This window comes from Acanthopagrus latus, chromosome 6 (assembly GCF_904848185.1).
Source record: "Acanthopagrus latus isolate v.2019 chromosome 6, fAcaLat1.1, whole genome shotgun sequence".
NCBI classification, from domain to species: Eukaryota; Metazoa; Chordata; class Actinopteri; order Spariformes; family Sparidae; genus Acanthopagrus; species Acanthopagrus latus.
Window position 1 is genome coordinate 15,743,684 of NC_051044.1, and position 13,204 is coordinate 15,756,887.

General features: G+C 40.6%; 1 protein-coding gene across 4 annotated transcripts; it reads right to left on the bottom strand.

Moving 5' to 3' along the window:
- Window positions 1-1,584: 1,584 nt before the first annotated feature.
- eif4enif1 (eukaryotic translation initiation factor 4E nuclear import factor 1) lies at window positions 1,585-13,016 on the bottom strand. 4 transcript variants are annotated; one of them, XM_037100655.1, is made up of 19 exons: window positions 12,112-12,308; window positions 11,870-12,019; window positions 11,713-11,786; window positions 11,032-11,159; window positions 10,652-10,926; window positions 10,126-10,324; window positions 9,862-10,022; window positions 9,088-9,226; window positions 8,468-8,644; window positions 7,918-8,189; window positions 7,176-7,250; window positions 5,897-6,083; window positions 5,367-5,455; window positions 4,947-5,080; window positions 4,192-4,273; window positions 3,954-4,077; window positions 3,535-3,849; window positions 3,235-3,405; window positions 1,585-3,140 (listed from the first exon to the last, which is right to left on the bottom strand). In XM_037100655.1, the coding sequence occupies exons 2-19, from the start codon at window positions 11,963-11,965 to the stop codon at window positions 2,953-2,955; spliced, it is 2,886 nt and encodes a 961-aa protein (XP_036956550.1). In that variant the 5' UTR covers window positions 11,966-12,019; window positions 12,112-12,308; the 3' UTR covers window positions 1,585-2,952. The 4 variants fall into 4 exon arrangements, with proteins under 4 accessions (XP_036956550.1, XP_036956551.1, XP_036956549.1 ...); XM_037100656.1 differs by lacking the exon at window positions 12,112-12,308 and adding an exon at window positions 12,706-13,016 and having other exon boundaries at window positions 1,760-3,140; window positions 7,963-8,189; XM_037100654.1 differs by lacking the exon at window positions 12,112-12,308 and adding an exon at window positions 12,706-13,016 and having other exon boundaries at window positions 1,760-3,140.
- Between the last annotated feature and the right edge of the window lie 188 nt (window positions 13,017-13,204).

Below are 13,204 nucleotides of genomic sequence, written 5' to 3' on the forward strand. Positions count from 1 at the left end.
CTGCCACCTTTCTGTCTTCAAACAGCGTTCTGGGGACCCTGTTTTCATCTGAAAGCTGCTTGTTTATTCAGTTATGGAAACAAAAAAATATATTTCCAATCTCCTATTATTACCTATTATTAGTTTAACTTTCTTCTCCAAATCAACATAGTGCCCATTTGAACACTAAAATAGTTTGTCCAATCCCATTTAACAGGGGTTTCCAAAGTGCGGCCTAACTTAAGGTTAATTTCCACCCACCAAATGTTTGTGGTCAAAAATATTCTCAATATCTTTTGGAGGTAATATGCTCTTTAAATATGTAGGATCCCTAATAATGAATGAACTTTCATAATCCCATAGTGACACTTTGCAAGAAGTCAGTCAATTTAGGAAACATTGGATCCTATTGTCATTTTGCATCTTAAAGTAAAAGTCTTGCCAAAATGCAACCTAGGCTTTTTTTTGTCAATGTATACGAGTCAAATCTTCGTGTAAAAGCATAATTACGACCAAAGAGGCACTTTTAAGATTGACCGTATTTTCGTTTTTGGGTCAAACTCATTTTCAGTGGGAGTGCTTGGGGCACTTTTACGATAGCATTAAAAAATCTCTATTTCTAAAACACTAAGAAGGCTCGACACAACATGAAACTTTGCTGGTAGTATCACCAGGGTCTCTACACATGAACATGAGCATTGAGAACATTGTGTACAGAGAGTTTGCTTAAAATAAAGTTTTTGAACAACTCACCTTAGCAGTAGCTTGTTCTGCTAGCTGCCATCATGGCAGCAGAGAAGTATCGATCTCCAAATGCAACGTAACCTGAAGGACAGTTTGACTTCTACGGTTTTCCAGGAACAACCATCTATGCGATATCTTATGTGACTTTTCCAGGTTTTGATTTTAGTATCGTTTCTTATATGAGGCTCCTTTTTCAACTTCAACATTGTTTTTCGCCAGTGACAAAACAATGAATTGGGTGCATTTATATGGAACCAAGCTTTAGGAGCGTTCCACCTTAACTCTCCTCCATGTTACGTCTTTAGTAACAGTAACTCTTTATTAAACTCTGTGTACACAGTGTTTTTAATGCTGGTGTTCATGTGTAGAGACCCTGGTGATACTATGAGCATTTGGAGATCGATACTTCTCGGCTGCCATGATGGCGGCTAGCAGAACAGGCTACTGCTAAGGTGATTTGTTCAAAAACTTTATTTTAAGCAAAATCTCTGTACACAAACAATGTTCTCAATGCTAGCGTTCATGTGTAGAGACCCTGCTGATACAAGCAAAGTTTCATATTGTGTTGAGTCTTGTTAGTGTTTTTGATAGCACTGAAGTGCCCCAAGCACTCCCATTTAAAATGAGTTTGACCCTAAAACGAAAATATGGTAAATCATAAAAGTGCCAAAAAGAGCATAGGTTGCATTTTGGCAAGAGTTTCACTTTTGTTTGCTTTTGGCCTTTCAAGGGAAGGGAAAAAAAAAAAAAAATGTAAAAAAAATTGGGCATCCCTGATATGTAGATTAGGGAGCACCACATTAAAAATTAATACAATCCATTCCACCACCACCTTAATGAATCAACTAGTTTCAGAGTGACATATTGAAGGTTACAAGCTTCACTACGCCGAGAAATAGTGCAGCCCATTGCATTGGACTGGAGCCTGATACCATTTAGTTCATTCTGATCATGACTGTTGTGTTTTTAAAACCACATAACACTAACAATGAGGATTCATTCAATGCAATTATGAAATTATCACACCAATGTGCAATTAAATGTCACCAACAGTGGATATATTTTTTGAAAGAATGTATGACATTTCTGCACAAACATGTCTTGTCAATTACTGGCCCACACATACTTGCCAATGCTGTGATATCTGCAATATGCCATCATCAGCAGAAGCAGATATCCTGGCCAATTAATCAGCGCAGGTCTGCATTGGACTGTAAACTTTCAAAAAAAAAAAAAAAAAAAAAACCCCAAAGAACTCAGTTAACCATTACAAACTAATTTGACAATTCTTTTGCAATTCTCCTGGCAAGTACAGTCAATATAGCATAGAGATCCATCCATCCATCAAAAAAAATAGTATATTATAGTATATAAATAGCACAAAAGCATTAAAACAATTAAGCAGATCGTGTTTTACTGAATTTTATTTATTAATTCTATTTGTGCTTTTTATAACTTAATAGCACATAAACAAACTGAATCCCAACCACCCTCAAAAAATTGACAATGTGAGCAGTGCTGCCCCCCTCAGTGACAGGTTGGATATGAGAGGATACAGTTTAAAAAAAAAAAAAAAAAAAAAAGGAAAACAACAAAAAACAAACAAAAAAGAAAAAGGCACAACCAGCTCTAGCTGCATCCCCTGGAGTAGTCTTGAAATGCTCCAGCCAGTCACATCTACAGAAAAAGGGCCACTCGCCACACAGGAAAGGTATACACAATCCAACATTTCTCACTAGCAGTAGCCCTTTTGCTGAGCATCAGGGGGAAATTAAAGTTGGACAAAGGACAAAGGAATGCTACCAGCTCTTGGTGACTTTGTCTCTCACAGTTTTCAGATGAACTGCGAGACAGTTTCGGCTTCCCCCATACCAAGAAAAAGAAAAATAGCTATATACAGGGAGAATAAGATTCTTTCCCAAGGTCTGTACAATTGGGCCTATACATTATTTACTGCGCAGAGCCGAATACAAATACAAAATGGAAAAAAATGAAAAAAAAATATTTCACTCGGTCGTCCAAACTTCTCGCCATCACTCGTCTTCCCATTACTGCCGACAAGCCTCATCAAAAGCAGTGACTTCAAGGTTGAAGACAAAGCATGGCATGGTTAGACTGTTCAGGTCTTTGCACTGTCTTTCAAATCAAAAAGTTCACATTTTTAAATGGTAGGAGGAGATGGAGATGGGCAAAAAGAAAAAAAATAAATCTTGCTATCCAGCAGTTTTCTTATGGTCGGAACTCCAACTCATCTACACTTATGACCTTGGCTGGCATGGAGGGGAGTGGCTGTTCTAGCACATCTGTACCGAACCACTTGGCGAGGCCGAGAGGGGGGCTGCCCCCATGTCGCTGGGATCCATTTGTCCTGTGAGGGCCTTGGCTCTGTGACTGAGGGCCTGGGACGCCTGGATGCACTGCAGGGAGACAGAAAATACATAAAATGGGAACAATGATACCGCTGCTGGCAAATGTCTGTAGAGACTCATATTATACATTAGCTCCACTCACTTGGTCGCTGTTGCTGAAGTTGCTGCTGCATTACTGCTAACTGCATCTGAGTATTGGCTCTGGGAGGTAGAAGTGGATGCCCTGTTGCACTTAGAGGGTACAGCGGTTGTCCAAGCAGGGCAGGAGGCAAGCCTTGAAGTTGTGCAAGATCAACATGTGGTGGAAATATACCTGGTGTGTAAAATTAGACTTCCATTAGACATCGTCAATGTTGAACATCAGGTAAATTTCAATAAAAGCCATCACAGTTTAATATAATTACATTTTACAAGAGATCTGTGTGTGAAGAAAAAGGCTAACCTGCTTGCACAAGAGCAGGTCCAAGTTGCTGGGGCTGGATACCCTGCGCCAGCATTCGTTGAACCACATTAGGGTGGAGCTGGGGAGGAGGCCGCACCATGGGTACGTGTGATAGCAGCGGTACCGGATAAATGGGACGAGGGTAAGATGAGGAGGGTCCTGGAGGTCCCATGGTGGATGTATGGTGTCCCGCCGAGCCAGGCCTGAGACGCTCTTGGTCCTTACTTGGTAAGGTCTGCGAGCCGGCCTTGACCCCTCCTGGGTGGACTGCATTCCCATCCATCACTTCCATGTATAGATTTGGTAGGCTGCTGTCTGAAATCACATAACCCAAAAAGCCAGTGTTACAGTGCTGTAGTTGATCAGGTAGTCAGCTACAGTTCAAATTAAGAAGTTGTGAGTAATTATATTCTCTCTACCATCCTGAGTGTGGGCAGCTGCCTCCTCCTTGTTGTCTGAACGACTCGATGGTTCGTCTCTTCCTTTTTCTTTTGTCGCATACATTTTGCGGATCACAGATGTGGGTGTAAATGACGGAGACAACTGAAGTAAAACAAATAGATAGAAAAAACATTAATGCTAGTAATACCAAAATTATGAAGAATCTAACAAACAGCTCAGAGCAATGGCAGCTGGAAGGATAAAGTGTATGCCCACCATGCTGGTGACAGCATTGCCTGGAGAGTTTCTTCCAGCAGGCTGCGGGCCTGGACCAGGGGAGCGATTTGTACGCTGCAGTCTGTGAATCACAAGAAAATCAGCATGTGTAACTGTCAAATGATGAATGGCCATTACAATATTTGGTTTGAATGAATCCATTCAATAAACTGATGCGTGCCAGGCCTGAAAATATCACAATATCTTTAGGCCATGTCACAATACATGACGCATATCTTGATACTTTGAAATCTCCTCAAAAGCACTACATAAATTCGGGGGAAAAAAAAAATATTCATGAGTAATGTGGATATAACAACTGAGTAGGTAAAGGCAACTATCGGTACAAGTAGAACGGTCTGGCAAGTTCAGAAAATTACATCACTCTACTTTAAAAGCAGCCTTTAAAAAACAGGAAAAGACAACACTCAAGCCATATCATGATATCCAAAATCTAACCCAAAAGACAATATATAGTCTGATATCATGACAAAGTGTAAGTATGGACTTAATGCCCAGTCCTAATATGTCAGTAAGAAGCATAATATTTTTCATGATTGTCAAGGATATTTTGGTAAACAACAAAAACAATTAGTTGTAAGCAGTACATGAGTGCATGTAACATACTGTTAAAGCTTCTTAAGTAGCCCAATACAAATGCCCTCTTCTGGTAACTAAGGGGTCATCAATCACATTAAAAATTATTTCTGTATTTTAAAAAGTAAAAAAACAAACAAACAAAAAATAAACCTAACCTATTTCGAAAAGATTTATCCTGTGGGTGCTTGAAGCCAGACTGGAATGAGTGGTGGCCGTGAAGAGCAAGGTCCTGCTGGAATGCCAGAGCTTCAAGATCCGCCTGATTCACTGGCATGGACAGCGCCCTCATCTGGAAAAACAAACAAACAAAAAAAAACACACAAAAAAAAAAAACCCACAACTGAAGAGATATCCAACTGATACCTAAAGGTGATACACGTTTTTTTCTTAATATATCTTATTATAAGGTAAACAAAAAACCTATACATGCGTTTGTGAAGCATAAAATAAACCTCGATATAAAGATTTTTGTGAGGTAGCTTGGAATTTTGGGTGAGACGATAGGTTGACAAGGTGAGAATGGTTACATGCATTCACTTAAATTGAAGTCCAACATGTCAATACATTTAAGTTACCTGTTGTGATGTAAGCGATCCTGGGCTGATAGACCTGTGTACATCAGCAAACTGCTCTGGCAGCATGGGCTGAGGACCAACAGGAAAACCTTGAGGATGGAGAGGAAGAAAGCTATTAAAATGATCTAGCTGATCTGATAAACACCATTGATGCAAGCAGAAAAATATTAAAACTGAAGATGTAGGATGTTGAGGCAGAACTCCAAGTTGCTCACAGAAGGCCTCGGTGCCATGCAAACAGAGCTGTAATAAAGTTTGGACAGTTGCTTAACAATGACTAACACTTCCTCCTGTTGCTTCACATTTAAAGCATTCAACTGTGTGGTGATGACAAAAGTCCATCCAAAACATTTCATGATTAATTAATCAATCATGCCAGTACTGGCAACATTTCATTGAAAAACAAGACCCAATACTTTTCTGATGATGCAATCATGAACTCTTTGGGTAAGGCCAAATGATTAAAAAGAGAAAGTCAATGCATATGATATGCATTTCATCCAAACAGTATGGTTTTGTGATGAACTTACCGGCTGAAGGCTGCAACCGACTGTTGAAGTAGTCAGGTGAGGGTGCCCTCTGTGGAAACAGAGGGGGTGATGGACCCTTGTGTAGTAGACCATGTAATGGGGCAGAGGTTGTTGGGCCATCAGAACTGCCCAACAGATTTCCAAGTAGTGTAGGGGAGCCACTACGAGCAGGTCCTCCCAAGAGCTCCTACAATATAAGCACAGATGTATTAAAGTCCCAATTCACGATAAAGTTATTGGTCTGGCAGTTAGATTTAACTGTTCGTAAAATGTGGGATTAAGTAATTTTTTCCCCCATTAAGTTCACTCTGGCAATTTACTTGGTGCCTCGCAAACACTCAACAACTCTATTGAAGAAACACTGTCAGATACAGAAGACAGTGGTGTGATACATTTTATATTTTGGCTGCCCCTCAAACACAACCTGAAGTTTAACAACTCTATCCATCAAGTCCATAAAACCCTCTTCTGTAGGCTGGACAACACATTTTTGGCCCAGCCTCCAGTTCACATATGGCATTCTTGTCATGCTGCATCTGCCTGACAGCAATAAAAGGCAAATAATTAGACCAATTATTTTTTTCTCCTGTAGCAGTTTGCACAGGCTCATTCTGATGTGTTATCGATTGGGAGGTTGCAGCATTCCCACACCTTGCATTTGTAATCTTATTTGGTCAACTGACACCGATTTTGAGGGCCTACACAGTTTATAACATGTGGCACCAATGAAGGGCTTGCAAGTCTGGCTTTGGGAGTGCACACTGTTGTCTACCCAGCAGAGGACTTGCAATCAGACAAAGTCAGAATACGAAACAGCATTTTCAACAACTAGATACAAATTCATTAGCACCCAACTGTTACATGGTGGCGTTGCCACCATAGCAAAAAGACAAAACACTCCACATCCTCATTAATGATTTGTTTTTAAGCCCTGATCTGACAGGGAGCAGAGGACGGCACAGACTGGAAACTGGAAACCGTAAAACACTAAAATGAGAAGCAATCCAACACAGGCAGCAGAATGATTGTAACACAAATTAATGGAGCAGTCTCATGAATGAAGATCAATACCCTTTCTCCCCTGCAGTTTAGCTTACAATTTCCATCTCCTACAAAATATATTTTAATCCTGATTATGATACAACACCACCTAATCACAAACCAGAGACCTGCACTACCTCTCAAGACTGAAAATAGTTTCCACAAGGCTCTGTGAAGATCACTTGCTTAGACTTAACATTTGTCAGCATTAGCCTGAGAAGATGGCCAACATACACACCTGAAATATGTTTTTCTGCTGCTGAGTGGGCGGCGGAGCTTCAGACACGGCCATCACTGCTGGGTCTAAAGGCTGCTACATTGTACAAGGAGAAAGAATGTGTCAGTTGCAAAACCAAAAATAACCAATTCTTTGTAAAAATCCATCCCAGTGAGTGTACAGTGTTTGGGAGGGATTTTGAAGTTCATCAAAATAGAAAATGGGCCCAAATTGGCCCTTTACATACAAGTGCTCACCAGATATAAAATTTGGACATCAAGTACAGAACTGAAGTGAAACCTCTAAACTGCAACACTGAGCCCACTGAAATGCATTTGTACATACCACTCGCAATCCCTGAAAAAGTGTCCCTCATGCAAGTCAGGTTTGCCTTTGGTTAAATGTATTGTCATTACCAAGCATTTGTCCCATGGCTCAGAAATAAAACCAGATTACCAATTCAGACACTGACTTGCATAAAAAAAAAAACACATCTGTATAACATTTTTTCATGCATCATTAAAAAAAAAACACAAAAAAACCCACATCAAATGGTTCAAATTTATGCCCATCACTTTCTAGTACACTCAAAAGATTCAAAAAGGGGTTACTCATTTATAGTTTAAAAAGCTTGCGTGCAGTATCACACAGTGACAGAGTTGTATGAAGTTACCAGTTTCAATGCAGCATGCAAACTGTTGGTAGTTATCCAGTCTAAGTCTGGTCAATTTAAATAAAAACAATATATAGCAAGAATACTTACATTGTTTGTATTGGTTTTGGGGTGAGTTGGCAGAGTTCCACTTGCCTTCATGCTGCTGACCAGTTTATTAAAGGCCGACATGTCTGAGTCACGCGAGTGTGGACGGGTGCAGGAGCCACCGGTTAGAGCCTCCTCTAAATGTTCAGCCATGAAGGGTGTGCCGTTTCCCCTCTGGGGAGCCGGCACCTTTCGCACCTGTGATTCTGAGCCCAGCTTCATCCCCTTCATCGATCCTTCTACTTCCTCCAGTGAGAGTACTGCTCCACAGTTGGCTGGAGACAGATTTATAGAGATTAACTTTATGTAGGACTGTTCAAAACAGTCAAATACAAGATAAGAAAAATGTTTAAGAAAAACAAGACAAATGGAGTACTCAAAGAGTTTAGAGATGAAGACTCTGCATACTTAAGACACACTGGCAGGAAATGTAAGCTCAGAGAAAAACAGAGAAGGCCTTAGCAAGTGTTCAGATACAGGAGTTCAGTCAGATATTCATTACACTGGATTAGCCAAAATATTAACCATCTAGTAATGCATTTATGGCACTCACTGCTTTCCCGTAGCCGAGCCTTGTTCACCGACAACGTAGAAAGTAGAGGCTTCAGGTCTATTTTGGCCTTGTGCAGGAGTTCCAAGATGTCCACCTTCTCCTTGCACTCTGATGATTGAATAGGTGTGAAGTATGGAGCAGGGCCGTGGCCAGGGGGTGTGCAATGCGTTTCCAGCCCTTCAGAGGAGCAAACCAAGATAAGAAATCCTCACAGACACTCAAAGAACTGTGTTCTGGAGGCATAAGCATTACAAATATGTAATGTGCTAGTCAGTATTGGAGAGTGACATAGTAAGTCAGCAGCTCACTGCTGACAAAGATTAAATATTTTAACCTACCCACAGACTGCAGAACACTCAAGATTGGCTTCTTAAAACAGACATAAGATAAAAAAAAACTAATGCAAGTTGTTGCAGTTGTTTTGGCCATTAATGTACATCAACTGGCTTGTTCCTTGATGCAGTGTTATTGAATTATCTGAATAACTGGCCAACACCAAAGAACAGAAGTTAACCTTACATTTCATTGAACCCACTTTTTTAATAACATGCCTCTGATCTTGAGGTTTTCTACCAACATGCACCAAGAAACGGCTCCCTCTGGGAAATTAAATCACTTACCTGCAAGTTTTTCCAGCTCCTCGTGGGGAGTGGACCTCAGACTGCTGGACCGGCTGCCTGAGGGGCTCATGTTACTGGAGAACCACTGACTGAAGCGGCTAGCCGATACAGGGCCCTCTCCCAAGACATCCTCTATCATCTGTGAGACACAAACAGGTGCCACTGAGACAGAGCGGGAGACACAAAACACGGCAGACAGAACAGTACAAGGACAAAAGGTGGCACTTACGTTCAGGGCGTTTTCCATCGATTTAGCACAAAAGGTGCTAGAAGATTGAGTGCAGTAGCATCGAATGCACTGCCGTTTTGCTTGTGTTGATTTATTGCCACAAAGCAGTCAGTACACTTAGGTTTTCTAATTAGTAGCAGGTCTAATGTGGCTATAATGATGGGCATAAATTTGGATTGTTGATACCTTTTAACCCCATGCAGTATCCACTGACCAGAGAAAAAACACCCACCACCAAAGAGCAAGTTCAGTGAGAGCAAACTAGTGCAGCAGAGGTAATCTTGTGCTGACAAAGCATTGGCAGATTTCTGTTTAGCGACTGAGCCACAACTGTAAAATCTATCCTCTAAAATGTTCAATATGACAATATCAATTTATGAAAACAAACATCTAGTTTGAGGGGGAGGCACATCTGAAAACCTCTGCTAAGCTCAAGGTAGAAAATGCGCAACAGAGAAAGGGAGATATAGATGCCATCCCATCTGTGATGTTCACACCTTTAAAAAAACAAAACAAAATCACACACAGTGCACCCCAGTACTTACAGAGGCCAGTCCTGGCATGGTCTTCTCCAGATTGAAGAATTCATTGAAGTCAAAGTCTCCTGTCGACTGCTCAGGTAGAACATCAGGGTGGGGAACTTCCTGATCAGCAGAGGACTGACCCCCATCTTGCTCTCCGGCCTGTCCACCATTACATTCCACAACTGTGCATCATCAAATTAAATCAGGGATTAAAACATGAAAAAATAAAAAAGTATAAACTGCACTATGGTGCTGTATTTCTGATAACCAACGTTTTTGACATGCCTTCTTTTAAAGACTCTGTCCGCTTCCTTGATCGTTTAGACCGGCGCTTATCATCTTCCAGGATTTTATCATCAAATCCAATGAGCTCAATCGTCTCAGACTGGCTGGTAGGACCTCCAGAGAACCACTCAGGTTCCTCCTCAGCATAGGAGTCATTCCTTCTTCTTTCACTAAACACACGTTTGTCACCAAAATCTCTCTGCAAAAACGATGAGACAAGACAAACATAAAATCCCTGTTTGTGCTGCTCTCAAATGAGTTTAAATGAATGTGACCATTCATGAAATAAACGCTTTGTATGAAGAAACTGTGATGCAAAAGCAGGAATCTTTACCCTGGTCAACACCTACCTAATTTACAAAGTACTAAAGTACTAAAGTTGATGTGTGCTTTTATATATGCAGATGAGTGATCCAAATCAAATCTTGTGCTTTAATTTTGCACAACTCTTCCTTGGCAATACAACTTTAATTAGCATTCAGCAACTCAACAAATTAAGTATGGGCAGGGAGCAATGAACACCAACCCTGAATCTTTTATCCTTGAAGTCTCTCTCACGTTCCCTCTCTTTCTCCACACGAGCTTCTCTCTCGAAGGCTCGAGCAGCAATTATGCGGCCACTGCCAATTCTACGTGCAGCTCCCAGACGAAGACTCTCGTTCTCCTTATTTTCCAGGGGGCTGATTGGGCGACGAATGTGGGGTGCAAGTGCAGCGTTGCCTTGACATCCACCTCCAAAGCTGCGTCGCTGTGGGCTCAGTATGACATCCAGATCATCCTCCTTTAACCGCTCACGAGGATCTAAATATAAAGAGGCATTGAACAGGCTCAGTTTTAGATGTTTAATAACCTCTTGATGTCCTCCTACAGACAGTAAGATAATTTAGTGACTTTTGCAACATTTACCTGGGATTCTTCGTTTCAAAGGAATTCTATCATCCACATAGTCCTTCTTAAAACCTTCCACTGGAGAGCTACGCTCTGAAGTGGGATACAGGGAGGCATGCCACTTCTCAGGGTCCCAGACACCATCACTGTATCAAAAACACCAGTTGAACCCACAATTAAATCCTCGTCATACTTTCCAAACTAGTAGACCATTGTCTAAAATGATTCCAATAAACAAACATTAAATGGGTAAAGTATGATTTAACATGATAAAACATTCAAATTGAACAAATAAGGACACATACAGGGCACAGATTATATGCCTAATTTGCCTTCAGCTGAGCATTAGAAAGACTGACAATAATGCAACCGAACATCAAGTCAGCATGGCCAACATTTAAAATCTGTAACCCAGGATTTCAACCTTTATCTTTGAACTTTTATCATACCAACTATCATCCCATGTTATTGTTAAAGTTAATGTTAGGCGAAAGCAACCCCAAAACAGACTTCAACATAAGCACAGTTTGCTTGGCATTTCAAAAACAATTTTGCTTGTAAAATTAGACAAAGCCCTTTAATGACCAATAAAAGCCACTTCCCTTCCCTTGTTGACCCACATGATTTATTCAGTTTCTGAATACTATACTGTGGATTACTTATGGCATTATTTTAACGTAAAAGGAAATGAAACCTTACCTGTCATATTTCTCAGAGAGACAATCTGGTCTTTCATTGGAAACTGGCAGGTCTTTTATTTCCAGAAGCTCCTCCTGTAAAAAATAATTGGCAATGAATAATTTGTGATAAAGTCTGTGTGGCCCCACTAAATGATATTGTTGGAATTTGTAATCACCTTGGTGTATCTGAAAGGAGCAGTGACTGCTGGCTGTTTAACTTCATCCACAGCAGCTTCGCCATTTTTCTGCTCCACACAAGCATCGTTCTCCATGACTGATTTCAGACGCAGGACAAACCGCCTCCAGGCCAGCAATGACTCTTCTACCTGTTAGACACGAAGTTAACGTCTGCAAGTTAATCAAGCATGACAATAGCTGCTCCAACTGATTTAATTTTGATTTGCCTTGACAATGTAACCTTAAAAGGTTCAGTTGATGTTAATCAGTGGTGTTGATCAAAGTCTTTTAAACTCAGCAACACTGCGTCATTCAAGAGCTGATGATATTTGAGACTTGAACGGGGAAAAATACAAACTAAAAGTGATTTGGCTTCAAACATGAGTAGAGCCAGAATGACCATCAAATCAACAATAAACTCCATCTTACGTCGAGCTGACTTTAATGTGTAAACTTTAACAAACGCTGCTTGCTAATTAGCACGTTAATTGACAACAGCCGAGACCGCTGACATCACACAAGACTTGTCAATTACAATAATTTGCCAAGCGTTTACGTCAATTGACACATAGCTTGTAGTGTTTAGACTGTTTAACGAATATGTTTTGAGAAAATCCACAAAATGTTGACGTATCTTAACCAACATGTTACCTGATGAATCATATCTTCGCCGAGTTAATACATTTGACGCTAACAATTAGCCTACACATTTGTGTTGGGTTAGCTAAGCTAGCGCCAGACACACAGGTAGCTAGCAGTAAACTTCGTTTGTGGTCTAACATTTGAACTAACTAGCTAGCTAGCACCTTTAGAAAAACACAAACGGCCAACTTACTCAGATAGAAAGCTGTGTGGAATCCTGGTTGCTGACGGCCAAACAACGGCACTTTACGTTAGTTAGCTAGCTAGCAAACCTAGCACCTCAAGCTAGCTAGCTAACTAGCTGGGGAATGGGGATAATGCCCACCCAGCAAGTACCAAACCTCAAGCCGGTTGAGTTGTTGCAGTGATTTCAGCAGATACACAGTTTACTGGGGTAACTAAACACAATAACACGGGTCTAAATAACTAATTAATTCACACGCAGACTTCGTAATCTCAAATAATTGTCTGATCTTTCTCTGTTTTCTAAGTCGTAGCAGCAATTTTCATCTGATCACCGCTTTAAGAAGGTCCTAGGAAAGATTACATTGTGCCCATCGCGCCTTTGTAGAATTAAAAAGTCTCGAGTGCATCGGCAGTGTTGCCTTTAAATATTCAAATCATAGTATAGAACTATGACCCAGAACTATATAAACGATATAAAAAATCAAACTTGTTTTGTGGAGGGATCA